Here is a 13,258-nt window from a genome sequence, read left to right as displayed (position 1 = left end):
AAGCAAAACTTTCCTAAAAGACTATTGTAACTCTTTCTTTTCTTGATTTACATGTTATACACTATTATTTTCTCAACATATTAATTTTTGAAATTTTTAACCTTAATTCCTTTGTCTTTAGCCTCCCAACAAAAGTTGGTTAGCTCTGCCCCTGGCTGGATTACTTCATAATTACTTGAACTGTAATTCTGTTACAGCTTATGCGCATTTCTGCAAGATTTAACAGTATCTTCTTGCCACTTGTTATTTTATTTAGCATGCTTGAAGACGGTAGAAATCATAGATGGCATTTTTATAGCCTTCTTTACTGCATATTTATGATGCAAGAACATATTTCATCACATTTCTACTGTTGTGCCTTGTTATATTAAGTTTAAACATTAACGTATGTGAATAAGAATTGCCTGGTGAATGAATGATCTTGTGGGAAATTGACAAAGATATTGCCCCTAATAAAGTGCTTTGAGGGAATATAATTTATGTAGTCAACCTGAAGGTTTGAATATGCTTTGGTTTATTGGAGCAACACATCTCTCTCCAAAAGTATCATGTGATGTATGACCTTGCATATTGTGCTGGATCTGCTAATAAAAATTTCTGCTTGCTGCACCTAATTGCGAATTTGCAATTTTAATGTTGTTCTGCAGACTAATTTTGACATTTATCATGATACTCTGTGCAGGACAAACCTCACTTATTTCAGTTTGTTCCAAATGAGAAACAGGTACTATCAATTCATGAGCATGTATATCTGAAAATTGTCCTTATTCTTCTCAATCAATTAGTTCTTAGGGTATGTTGACATTTTCTCAAAGAAAAAAAGATTTACTTCTCTTACAGGTAAAGGAAGCCAACAAGCTTCTTAAGGCAATCCCACAAGATGGTGAAAGGAGAAAGGTTGATGGTGTGCCTGTTTTTGGTGCTCGAAACTTGGATATTGCAATAGCTACTACAGAAGGGATTAAGTGGTTTGTTCTTCATTTCTCCCTTGTATTAATCAAGAGGATTTTCTATATTTTTGTTGCATAGAGTTTCCCTCTACCTCTCATTTACAGGAAAATAAACATCTTTAAGCTTGTGTCACTGTATCTGATGCTTTTGAGCTCACTGTTTTTCCCATCAGGTATACTCCATACTTCTTTGATAAAAACATGCTGGATAATATTCTTGAAGAATCTGTTGATCAGCATTTCCATGCTTTAATTCAAACCCGACACATGCAACGTCGACGTGATGTGATTGATGATAACTTGGCAGCTGAAGTGGTTGAAGAAATTGGAGATAGCATGTGGGAGCCTCCAGAGGTACAAATTTGTTAGTTTTAAGTTATGCATTATACTGAAACTTAAATAGCAGTGATTAAGCAAATTGAATGTGGGGATTAGGAAATATCTCAGGCGTTATGGATTTTAGGAACATTGTGAGATTGGTGGAATAATGAAATATTTCAGTTGTTATTAATCTCTTTTTACCCTTTGCTCAATTTCTGGGGCTTTCTGAGAAATAAGTGTAGTTTCTGCAGGATTTAGAGTAATATTTACCAAAATCATATTGGAACCTCTCTTTTTTTTGTTTGTAACCTCAAAATATATGCCTGTCAAATGAGTCCACTGCTTGTTATTGTACCATAAAGACATTCAAAATAAACTTTCAAGAAATAGGAGACAATATTGGATGTCTCTTTTTTTTCTTTTTTAATGGTAAAAGTAGGGTTATTATTTTTTTTGACTGCTGTATTAGCATTATCTCACAGGTTCAAGATGTTTTGGATGAGATTGGTCATCCTGCCATACCCTTGAGTGTCATTTCAAAGGCTGCTGAGATTCAGCTTCTCAATGCTGTTGACAAAGTACTCCTGGGTAACAGGTGGTTACGGAAAGCGTCTGGCATTCAACCAAAATTTCCTTATATGGTTGATTCATTTGAGAGAAGGTAATTCCTATACCATTTTCACTTTTCACCACCATAAATTGATGTTAAATATCTACAGAGTGATTTATGCTTGCCTTAACTCCTTGACAACCAAAAAAATCTCACTAAAGTAGATTGTGTTTATAGTTTGCCAAATTACCCAGTCAATGGTCCCTGGTGAGGTTTTCTGAATGTTTAAATAATTAGCTTGTCTACATAGCATTGCACGTTTTTGCAGTCGTACATGAACTCAGAAAGTCTGAATTTTGGAGAACTTTCTCATATAATTTTCTGGGAAAAGGACAAAAAGAAAAGAAAAAGCGTGCGTGTGTATATGGGTGGGGGGTTGGTTGATTTGTAAACTTGTCCTCTTAAGTACATCAGAATTAAGCAATCAATCCTTTTATTTTCATTTCTGTTAGATTGCAATGTCAAAAATACATGGATTTAGGTCTTATTGTTGCTGATTTCTGCAATTTTTACACTATTGCAGGAGTGCAGCCTCTTTTCTTAGAGCCTCTGAGTCAGCTGCATGCCTTTCCAACACTGAAACGGAGAGCAGCACTTCAGAGCTCAAATTAGTCGATGATGTTAAAGCTGACAATGGACGGAGACAAGATTTTGGATTTCCTTTTGGAGATTGGTTTAGTCATCCATGGTTGAAAGGAGAAGGGAAACCTAAACAGAGGTCAGAGGCAACGTACCACCATATTTTATTATTCATATAATGTCATTATTGTTTCATTCTTACCTGTTACACTGATCATATATATTTTGTTGTTTTAGAATGGAAAGCCCATCAAAGGAAAGCAAAAAGCAAAACTTTCAAGCTAATCCCTTTCTACCAAAGATTACAATGGTTGGCATCTCAGCTGGAGATGGACAGATGAGCAAATCTAGTTTGAAGAAGACTATGGAAGATCTGACAAGAGCGTTGGAGCGGACAGATCAGGGAAATACCACTGATAGTGACAGTGAGGAGTTAAAAGTTGAAGATAGAGATCCACTATTTGTTGCAAATGTAGGTGATTACCATTCTGGCTTGGCAAAGACTGGTTCAGCACGATGGGTTCGAGGAGGAAACAACTGAAAGAGACTCACTAATGGCAATGCTTATTTGGCAAGAATTTATTTATGACAGATGTAAAGTTAGCAATGCATTTTTTTTGACCGTTCTCCTTTGAAGTCTAAGAAGGTAGATGCGCCATGTTGCATTCACAAAGGCTGTATGTAAAGAAATTAGATAAAGGGGTCTAGGTGATCTATTTGGTTGAGGTTTTAGAATCCATATGGCTCATAAGTTTGAAAGTTGATTCCTTGTATAACGGAATAAGCATTATACGTTTTCCTCTGAGCTTTACCCTCAGCCTGCATTGTAAATAGGTGAAAGTCAAGATTTTGTTATGGTTTGCAGGTGTCTCATGTAAAGCTTGGACCCTTTGTTTTGTGTTAATTATGGGAATGCGTCTTTTTATTGGGAACACATTTCACTCAAAAATTGTATTTAGGGAATTTTTTTTTTGTAGCATATTAAAGCACTCTGCTACTGTTTTATCCATATTGCTCGCCAGATAACCCACTAAATATCCAAGATGCAATTATGAGGTAAACAATTGACCCAAAAATGTTAAAAGGGTTAGCTGACTGAGAAACTCTGGAATCTGGTGTAGATTTCTGTGTTTGACCAGAGCGTTTAGGATGAGGGACACAACCACCCCCAAATGAAAAAAAAAAAACCAAAGAACCGCGACCATAAGTTCTGTCCATTGCTTATTTGCTCTCATTTTGAGTCACAACTACTTTTTTTATCAGTACTTGATTGGCTTTCTCATCGATTCGGTCTGCAATAGAGAAAAATTTTGGTTGCATGGTACGAGCCGCAGTGACCACAGGTCGTATTCTATTCCATTTCTGGTAAAAAGAATTCCCCATAATACACAATGATGGACAAGGCACAAACAAAGGCCAAAAATGTGTCCGAGTGTCCTACTTCTTACGAGACATAGAGTCATAGGCCAGAAAAAGAATAAGAAGAAAGCACGTGGTGACATTGTTTACTGCTCCTCTTCCTGTCCTAGGGTGCCCCCCCCTTCTTCTGTCTCTATCTATCAAAACCGAAACAGGGATTGAGAAAGGGAAAGATAAACTAAAGAAGAGTAAATGGTGCATAGATAGTGGGATGAGTTGCATACAGATTGTGATCGTTTGCTTTTCTAGTGACAATAAAAGGTCTTCCTGCCAAACCCATAAAGCTTAAAGACCCCTCCCCTCCTTCTCTTCTATCCATTTTTCTTCCATCTTTTATTGCCAAACCCACACCAACAAGATTTGTGTGGTTGCATGATCCATGATGGCAAACAACAGTCAAATCATTTACCTTATCTACTCCATAAAGGCCGATAAAGCTATATTTTCAGAATATATTTTTTAAAATCTAATCTCAACCCAACTGAAAGGAGACCAACAGAAGTTAGTCAAGGAGTATAGTCCTGCCGATATAATGATATTCAGAGCAAGGATCTTATTTGTGTCAATTCATATACTTCTTAACTTATTGTCACAATCTAATCCTACTAATGTACCAAAAATCTGTTTTATTATTAGTTAAGAGACATGGGTAGTCCACTTTTATATCTCAAAACACACATTTGTCATGCACCATTGAACTAAACTTCCTTGCAGTTTTGAGAATCATAAGTGCTCTACTAGAGAAAACAGCAACACCCTAATGTAAAAATAGTGTAAAAGTAATAGGAAATGACTCCTGAGTAATAAGGACTGCCTCTTCAAATTTATAATGTCTTTCCTAAGTCCCCACCCTCTCAACCACTTGCATCAAGTCTCTATATCACGCTTTGGATTTTTTTTTTTTTTTTGGGTTAAACTAGAAGTTAGAACCACTATATAAAAAATTGAAGCATTACTACATATAGAAATTAAGACTAAGGACAAACAATTGCAAATGAGCTGGTTTTGCCCTTTAATAATAAAAGGGTAGAAGAATGGGAAAACACCAAATTATTTAAATCAATATTCTTGAGAATATATAAATCTAAATAAAAAACCTCTTAACTCGATCATTCTATTACTAGTAACTAACCTATGATTAACCTAAAATTAATTCAAGAACTCTCGAAGATTTATGGACCTCTCTACAAGGAAATCAAAGGAATAGGGTTTGCTTGTGGGCATGGTCCATGGTCCCTTATCATCATCGCTTATATTTAATTGTAAGTCTCCTATAAAGCAAAGCATCCCCCTCTATGCATGTTTGTTAATTATTCTAAGAAAAGGCCCCCTTTCTCTCTCATTTTCAATCAACCATTTGCAAATCACAATTTGGCAACTCACAAAACGCTTCTCCGAAGGGAGTATTCTTTTTGAGTGAAATATCAATTTTTGATTATAATTATATGTAAATTTATTAATATTTAAAATGAATAATTTATTTTAAAATATACTTTTCATTGAATATATAAGTCTTATCGTTAGTCAATTGTTAATGTTTTTATTAGTTTAACAACGTAATAATATTTTTAAGATAATCTATCTTTTATTAATTTTAAAAATGATCATTTTATAAATTATAATTTTTTATTTTTAAATTTTTCTTTCTTACTATAAAAAATTCTCTCTACTTATCTATTGTCGACTGACCACCTCGATTGGTGATTGACGCTCTCTTGGGGAGTAGATTTCGGGTGCACAATCAGATCTCCTACTCTCTTAAAAAAATCTAATTATATTTGATATTTAACGATTAAATCTGATTACGAGATAACCGGTCGATGTAAAAGAGTGTCGTCACCTATTTGTAAAAAAAAAATATTTTAAACATTTCACATTTAAAGATCAACGTCATTTATACCCTTAAAATGAACTATTCATTTTGAATATTGATAGATACGCATATAATTATTATTAAAAATTAAAAATATCAATCTATTTTACCCCTTTGTTTCTTTTCTCCTTCCTTCCGAAAAGAAGGAAAGGGAACAGAATATTATTACGCACGGATATGCCTTGTTCTTGCTTCTAGAAGCATATATTCTCTTTTTGTTTCTTATGTTATTCTCCTGTCTTTTTCTCTTTTTATTTTTTCATAAAATATTTGAGGATAGCCATTTTTTTTTTTGGGGAGATTGGATTCCTTTTAACGCGGTTTTGGTTATTCGCTATTTGTAATCCATCATACTCTTTTAACTTATCGCAAATGATCAAGATTATAATGGTTTCTGTTTTCATCTCTTTCAGCAATCATTATTGTTTTTTGGCACCTTGGTTTCCATTTCCAGTTTGTTTATTAAGCCATAATTCATTGGTATGTTATTTGAATTTAATTAAAAATTAATACTTAATATCTAAAATAGATTATTGGTATTCATAAAAAATTCAAATATAAATCTGAACGTGAAATAAAAATAAATTTAAAATTAATTTTTTTAATTAAATTAAATAATGTAAAATATCCGATTATATCACAAGTATTGTCATCCTTAACTCTATTCTGGAAATTATGCTATGTTTGTTTGAAAAATTCAATGGCGTTCAAACTTTGACCCTTTTTTCTAAAATATTAAAATCAGCACCACAACTAACATCAATTAATTCTTTTGTAGGTTACTAAATGTCGAAAAATGAACTATGTACGTCCAAAAATAGCCAAATCATGTCTGATTTGATCGGATTAGAGATTTACATCCCATATGCAAGAAAATTGATTAGTTGTAATTTTGATAATTATGTATCATAATTAATTTACATAAATCACATACTATTTCATATTCGTCATCACATTTATCCTTTAGTATAAATTATGAGCATGGAATCTCCATGCATAATATTAGCTGAAAATTTTGTCTAATATAACATTAATATAAGCTTGAGTTTATAAAGTAAACCAACTATAAGACAAAGATTTACTAATATAACCAGGATTGAAGGCAAAATTAATCAATGATTTTATCAGCGTCCAAATATAAATCAATAACAAACGTATTCCCAAAGTATTTGCACATAAAAAAAAAAAAATTCCATCCCAAAACGAATATAAAAGTAGATAAAGTCACGTGCTTTGCCACATAACCGGGTGACAGTAGAGCCTCTCTTTGATGTAAAGCCAAGTGTCAAGTCTCAAAGATTCCACATCGGCAATTCACGATGGAAACAGAGCACACCTGATCATTACCCTCCACGAAAAATGATGAACGTAAACGGCGGGGGAGAAAAAAAAATTTTTCAATACTTTTCACTCACACAGTACCTCCGAATCAGCCACCGTTAAAAGTGCAAAGATTCCAGCACAATCTGAACGAAGCAATACGCATCCCTTTGAAAAACTGACCCAGCCACTGTTTAACGGTGCAAGATCCCTCATTAAAAGAAGGTTACACAAAAGGCAAGCAACAGAGGAACAACAACTTTCCTTTTCCTGCAGAATGGGGCCACCAAATCACAAAGGCAATGCCACGTGGGGTCTAGTCGTACGGCAATGATTCTCCTACGGCCAGGGAGGTGCACCACTTCTCTGATAAGGATGCGCGCAGCGTGCCAAACAACTGCTTTTGCATTGAATTCCCATCTCGAAAGAGAGGACCCCAAACGTTGAGCCGGTCGTCACTGTTTGAGTGGATTCTAGGGAGAGATAGGGATTTTTGTTGGCCTTGTGGAACCCACCCTAAGTTGATAGCCCTGAAATTCTAATTTACACGCGCCGCCAAGAGAGCGGCGCTCTCAAAGCCGTTTACACAGATGCTGAATGAACTGTAGCAACGACAAGTCTAAGAACTGCAATGCGAGAGCCGCAAACATCACACGCTCTTCACGATTTGCACACATGATATACCAATACGAGTATTTGTCAATGTCCTTCGATCTCTATTTTATTTTATTGGATTAAAAGTGAACTCATTAATATACTTCCAAGAAGCAAACCAAACTTTAGTAATTACGTGTGCTTATTAAGATATTGTGCAATATTTACTTTTCAGTAGAATCAAATGTCCTAATGTACCGAAAAAAAACTAGGGTACAACCCAAAATTTATGTATTAATTACATTGTATTAAATCTAGATGCAGAGGAACAAGAAAAAGACACCTGCCACCCACCTAAACTTTTCTTTTATTTGTTGATAACAAATATAAAATTCAACATTTACCAAACTATTTTAATTAGAACCAACTAATTATTACAAACAAAATCGAATTACGAATATTAATATAGCTTTTCGTGCATGTATGTATTCACAAATAAGAAAAATTTTAGAAATTCAAAATCCCATACGATTATTCAAAAAGGTTGATAAGAAAAATTTTAACAAAATATCGAATAAAATTCATTTAAATTAATAGTTTATACATTAAAAAATGATTATCCTTTCTCAAATCATAAGAATACTAAAATAAAAACATTCAAATTAATAATAAAAAAATCAAATAATACAAATTATCATCTTTTATAGATTTTATTTTTGGTTGTCAACGAATAAGTATATTTTAAGATTACAATACTAGATAATATTTTCTTTTAATATATTACTATTCATACCTTAATTATCAATAATTGTATTTAATATATATTATTAGCCATTTTATTTTTCAGACCGGCCCTTGAATACAGTAATAGCCCAACTTCAAGGCAACAGTTAGAAGAGAAAGTAGCACATTAGTCCAGTTGCAAGACATGCAACGACAATATTCGCAAGCGTACATTGGAGCGATGTACGCGCCCGTGAAGGGAGCGATGAGTTCCGAAGATGTCACCGAAGAGAACACAATGCCCAATTAGATTTCGAGTACAATATTGACAGAGCAGAGCGTGTAGGATAATTTGGAAGCATAGGATAGCATCGTCCTTACGATTGCCACATCGCGCTGGGCCCCGCCACCCTTTTGACATTTTCACAAAGTCAAAGAAAAAGCAAAAGTGGGGAAATTAAATCCCATGAACCCCAAAAGGCCAAAAAAATAATAAAGAAAGAAAAATCACTATTTCCGTCTCCTTTTGTTTTGCAGGAAGGAATACACATCTTGCTTTTTTCTTTTTTCTTTTTCAGGTATAAATAATTAAGAATTACCAAGTCAGTGCACAACCATTTCCTCTCTCTTCTTACTCCGTCATATAGTTTTATGCTTCTTCTTTTTTTTCTTTTCTCTCTCTAAGATTGTTTCTTTCTTTCACACCTAAAAGAAAGTCAGCGCCGTCCTTTCTGCCTTCTCTGCCTGTATCTGCTTTTGGCCCAATTTGCTTCAGGAAACGCAGAGTCGAGACTGGGTTTTTTAAAGTTTCTAGGTTGATTGGGGTTCTGGAAATGGCTGAGGATTGGGATCTTTATGCAGTGGTGAGGAGCTGTTCGTCTGCTGCCAATACCACCGCCACAGCAAGCAATGATTTCACGAATGAGAATGGTAGTAGTTGGCGTGAGGACCCTTTGGCTTGCTTGGCTTCTTTGAAGTTTGAGGAAGAAGATGACCTGTTTTCATTTCCTAATCTTTCACAGCTTAGGAAAAGTGGTTCTTTGCAAGATTCTTACAAGCCCTTTTTGCCTTACGCCGACCCCACCACCACCAGCACTAATCAAGGTATAGATCCCAGCTCTTCAAGTTCTGTTCCTGGAGGATCTAGTGGCCAACATCATCAGCATCAAAGGTTAAAACAGCAGCAGGAAAAACCCACCACCACCAGCATCGGGATTAGCCCTCCATTGACCCCCACCTCCGCTCCTATTTTTGCTTTTGGCCAATCTGGAAACCAACAACCACCGCAACATGTACAGGAACAACCACAACCGCAGCAGCAAAATCCATTAGACCGACAGCAGCAGCTGCAACAACGGGTTCAACAGCAAGAGGGTCAAAGACCTGCTGCTATCCTTCCTTTACGGAACATGAATTCTCAGGCTCCGAGGTCAAGAAAAAGGTAAACGGCTGGGTCTTGTTAACTTGTGTGTTTAGTTTTTGGTTTAAAAGATTGAAGCTTTGGAGCATTTCCCCGACTAAAAATCCTCCATTTTTCTCGTCTTGCAGGAAGAACCAGCAGAAGAGAACCGTATGCCATGTAACAGCAGATAATTTGTCATCAGATCCGTGGGCATGGCGTAAGTACGGCCAGAAGCCCATCAAAGGCTCCCCTTATCCGAGGTTAACTTCCGTACCCTTCGATGTTTCTTTCATTACTTTTCCTTTTGCCTTTTTTTTTAAAAACCAAAATCCTACTATTTATACCAAACACAGTCTAAAGATGGATATTTTTGGTTTCTTCAGAAACTACTATAGGTGCAGCAGCTCGAAAGGGTGCGCAGCAAGAAAACAAGTGGAGCGAAGCAATTTCGATCCCAACATCTTTATTGTTACCTACACGGGCGACCACACGCACCCTAGGCCTACGCATCGGAACTCTCTCGCTGGCAGTACTCGAAACAAGCCAGCAACCATTCAAAAGGCTGCAAGCAAAGATTCTGCCCAGGAAGCCTTGCCTAGTGCTTCTTGCTCCTCTCCTCGCTCACCCACGAGCCTCTCTCCCATCTCTCCCACAACCCCACTTTCAGCTCCTGAAGACGCCGCCGCTCCCCAACACAACACTGATGATATTAATGGAGGTGAAGAAGAGAGCGTTGACATGACTCTTGAAACGGCTCTGGATAGAGAAAGCAATGAAGATGATGATCTTCTGATTCCCAACGCGCATGTAGATGAAGATCTCTTCAAGGGACTGGAAGAGCTCGTTGGTGGTGCTGACGCTGGGAGTACTAGTAGTGGATTGGGAAGCAGCCCGTCCTTTGGTGATAACTTTCCTCCTTGGGGCACTGGTAACTCCACCGCTGCCGCTGGTGGTGGCTGCTAAACAGATTTTCTTTTTAATTAATGTTATTATTTTTTGTATACTAAACATATAGTAGCATAAAAATTTTTTTGGTTGGGAACAGAGAAGGAATACTCGGAGTTATGTAACTTTCCCCCCTTTTTTTCTTTTTACCTCTCTCCATCAAAAATACAGAGAGAGAGAGAGCCTATTTTCCACCTTCAATTTCGTATATAACATTATAATAATCCTATGCATGCGGTTTAATTTTTAAGGGCAAAAGTTATAAGGTCCGATGTACAGTCATAATTCTCCTACAATGAATCCAGTTCTAGTTTCATCACAATCTGATTCTTTGCAGCTGATCATGAATGATAGGCACAATCTGAAATTCCCATGTCGGTTAAGTTGTAATTGCATGGTCGTAGCCAGCTTTGATCCAGTGCGCATTGGAAAAGAACCTTGTTATTGCCTGCTTTTTGGTTAATTTCGATAAAATAAACCATCTGGGACAGTATGATTATCACTAATCATAATTTACTTTAAAGCTAATTTTTTTAGGAATCCATTCATTTTGTTTGATGGAACAGTAGATGTCTGATGCAATTGAAACTGATGTTTATTAATAGTTTTCATTAAGCATTTGCTTAAAAAGAATTTGCAGCATAAAATAATTATCTACATTTTGTAATAATTCAATGTTTTAAACTGTTTAAACAATAAACTAACACCGAAGAATTACTACAATAATTGAAACAATAGACAATTAGCAGCCTGCCTAACTATAATTAGCAAAAAAAAGAAAGGTCTCTGCTTCCTCTAAATGTGATTTACTCATCCTTTTCTCTGTAGACTTTACTATGATTATTAAATATGCGTTTTAATTGGGAGTTGGGACAGTCAATTGATAAAATGACAGTTGTCGGAACCGCAAAAGGAGGAGGGGCCTGCATTTCAGACCGTGAAACCAAGTCCGGTTTGGATGCCTTTTATCACGAGACAAAGGCAAGATCCTTTTCTTGTCTGTTCACACGGTCGACTTTGCTAGTGGGTTCCTAGGTCAAATATTTTTTTAATTATAGATGCAAGGGTTGGTCAAACATATTTTATTTACTTACAACTATTATAATTATTTAACAAGGAGGAGGAGAATATAGTAGTAGTTTAATTCAATAGGCAAATAAAGTAGTAGTATCAGGGTAACTGTGAAGAGTACTGTAGTTTATAATTATTGAATTCCCAGCATCCTAGAAAAATTCGTGGATCATGGTCATGACTCATGGGTGAGGTAGCTTGAGAATCTAATGATGTTAAAAAAGAGAAGGGGGGTTGAGGGTGCAAGTTTTTAGGGCAATGTTATCTTAATCAAGGTATTTAATGGAAAGAATGTGACCAAGGCAGCCCTAAGGGGTCTTATTCTTTGTGCAATAAAAAGGGAGAGAAATTAATGAAATGAATTTTTTAAAATGTGGGTATATGATGTAAGAAGCTTGATTTTTGTTTTCTTCCTATATCCAATTTTGTTTATCCATAAACAACTCAAGATTTGTTCTTCATTCGTGAGTGATACATAGATCTTGAATTTTATCTGTTTTGATCCTTTTAATTTAAAATTTGACTAGATTTTATTAAATTATTGCTTAGATATTTTAATGAATATTTGTTTGCTGAGTTATCCTCACTAAGGTTTACACAATATATACGTATATATATTGACAATGGGAAATAGCGTAAACAAGTCAAAATATTATCATAAAATTAGTTATATTGTCTGATTCATATATGACATTTCGCACTGTATATAAAGTTTATTACAACCTTGCACCGTTGCAGAGATGTATTATTTTAATTTAAAAATACTCTGTCCTTGAAGATAAAATAATAGCACACTAGATATAGATGAAGAAAACAAGGCATTGCTCTAAACAAATAAATCATTCACTCAACCGACCAGTATGACAGCAGTCATAATTAATGTGCAAAATGTTCATTGAATGATGCATCCATTAACTTACTAATTACTAAGTCTTTGGAGTGTCACTTGTATACATACATACATATATATATATATATAAGATCATTTGGGTCATTAAATTCTAAAGGAGACTTAGAAATTGAAATTCATATTTGTTATCATTACGTTACAATACACTAAATGAGGTTGTAACAATTTTTATTTGCAAATTAGCAATACAAAAGTTTGTTTTTCATTTTTGTCCTTAGTTAAGAAAACTGTTGATGCAAAAAAGGAATATTGTTGCTGAAAGATTGATGACAATTAAGTTTTGACTTTTGATTGTGAACTTTTTTTTTTATATATATATTTATAAACAATAGAAAATAAGGACAGGCTAATGCAGGAACATTTTCGTAAATATTATGCTTGAAAGGGGTTTTTTAACTCAGAAAATTTTAAGATAAAAAAGATGTATAAGATAAAAAAGAAGAAGAAGAAGGAATGACATCATTCATACGTCTGATTTCATCATAGGGTTTCTCAAAAGTGTGCACATTTCCAATGAAAAACTCAATTCAAAAGGCAGTCA

The 13,258-nt window shown here is 35.1% G+C and overlaps 2 protein-coding genes across 2 annotated transcripts; both read left to right on the top strand.

Annotated features, from left to right (window-relative positions):
* The first annotated feature begins 94 nt into the window (after positions 1-94).
* Positions 95-3,394, top strand: LOC110420062 (Tic22-like family protein). Its single transcript, XM_021433237.2, has 6 exons — positions 95-724; positions 841-968; positions 1,124-1,304; positions 1,754-1,932; positions 2,405-2,599; positions 2,698-3,394. Exons 3-6 carry the CDS (start codon positions 1,152-1,154, stop codon positions 2,999-3,001), a joined length of 831 nt encoding a protein of 276 aa, XP_021288912.1. The 5' UTR covers positions 95-724; positions 841-968; positions 1,124-1,151; the 3' UTR covers positions 3,002-3,394.
* A 5,587-nt stretch (positions 3,395-8,981) lies between these two features.
* Positions 8,982-10,913, top strand: WRKY27 (WRKY DNA-binding protein 27). Its single transcript, XM_021434830.2, has 3 exons — positions 8,982-9,830; positions 9,938-10,051; positions 10,175-10,913. The coding sequence occupies exons 1-3, from the start codon at positions 9,223-9,225 to the stop codon at positions 10,752-10,754; spliced, it is 1,302 nt and encodes a 433-aa protein (XP_021290505.1). The 5' UTR covers positions 8,982-9,222; the 3' UTR covers positions 10,755-10,913.
* The last annotated feature ends 2,345 nt before the right edge of the window (positions 10,914-13,258 follow it).

The sequence above is a fragment of the Theobroma umbraticum genome, unplaced genomic scaffold (assembly GCF_002168275.2).
Source record: "Theobroma umbraticum cultivar Fairchild unplaced genomic scaffold, ASM216827v3 scaffold_30.0, whole genome shotgun sequence".
NCBI classification, from domain to species: domain Eukaryota; kingdom Viridiplantae; phylum Streptophyta; class Magnoliopsida; order Malvales; family Malvaceae; genus Theobroma; species Theobroma umbraticum.
The sequence above is the reverse complement of the archived record's forward strand: the minus strand, read 5'-3'. Positions and strand labels throughout refer to the sequence as shown.

What these genes read in the sequence shown, in the direction of transcription:
- WRKY27 (XM_021434830.2), top strand. Translation starts at nt 9,223, where the DNA reads ATGGCTGAGGATTGGGATCTTTATGCAGTGGTGAGGAGCTGTTCGTCT. An exon ending in GCTCCGAGGTCAAGAAAAAG is followed by an intron (nt 9,831 to 9,937) that starts GTAAACGGCTGG and finishes CTCGTCTTGCAG; the next exon opens with GAAGAACCAGCAGAAGAGAA. An exon ending in AAAGGCTCCCCTTATCCGAG is followed by an intron (nt 10,052 to 10,174) that starts GTTAACTTCCGT and finishes TGGTTTCTTCAG; the next exon opens with AAACTACTATAGGTGCAGCA.
- LOC110420062 (XM_021433237.2), top strand. Translation starts at nt 1,152, where the DNA reads ATGCTGGATAATATTCTTGAAGAATCTGTTGATCAGCATTTCCATGCT. An exon ending in GTTGATTCATTTGAGAGAAG is followed by an intron (nt 1,933 to 2,404) that starts GTAATTCCTATA and finishes ACACTATTGCAG; the next exon opens with GAGTGCAGCCTCTTTTCTTA. An exon ending in GAAGGGAAACCTAAACAGAG is followed by an intron (nt 2,600 to 2,697) that starts GTCAGAGGCAAC and finishes TTGTTGTTTTAG; the next exon opens with AATGGAAAGCCCATCAAAGG.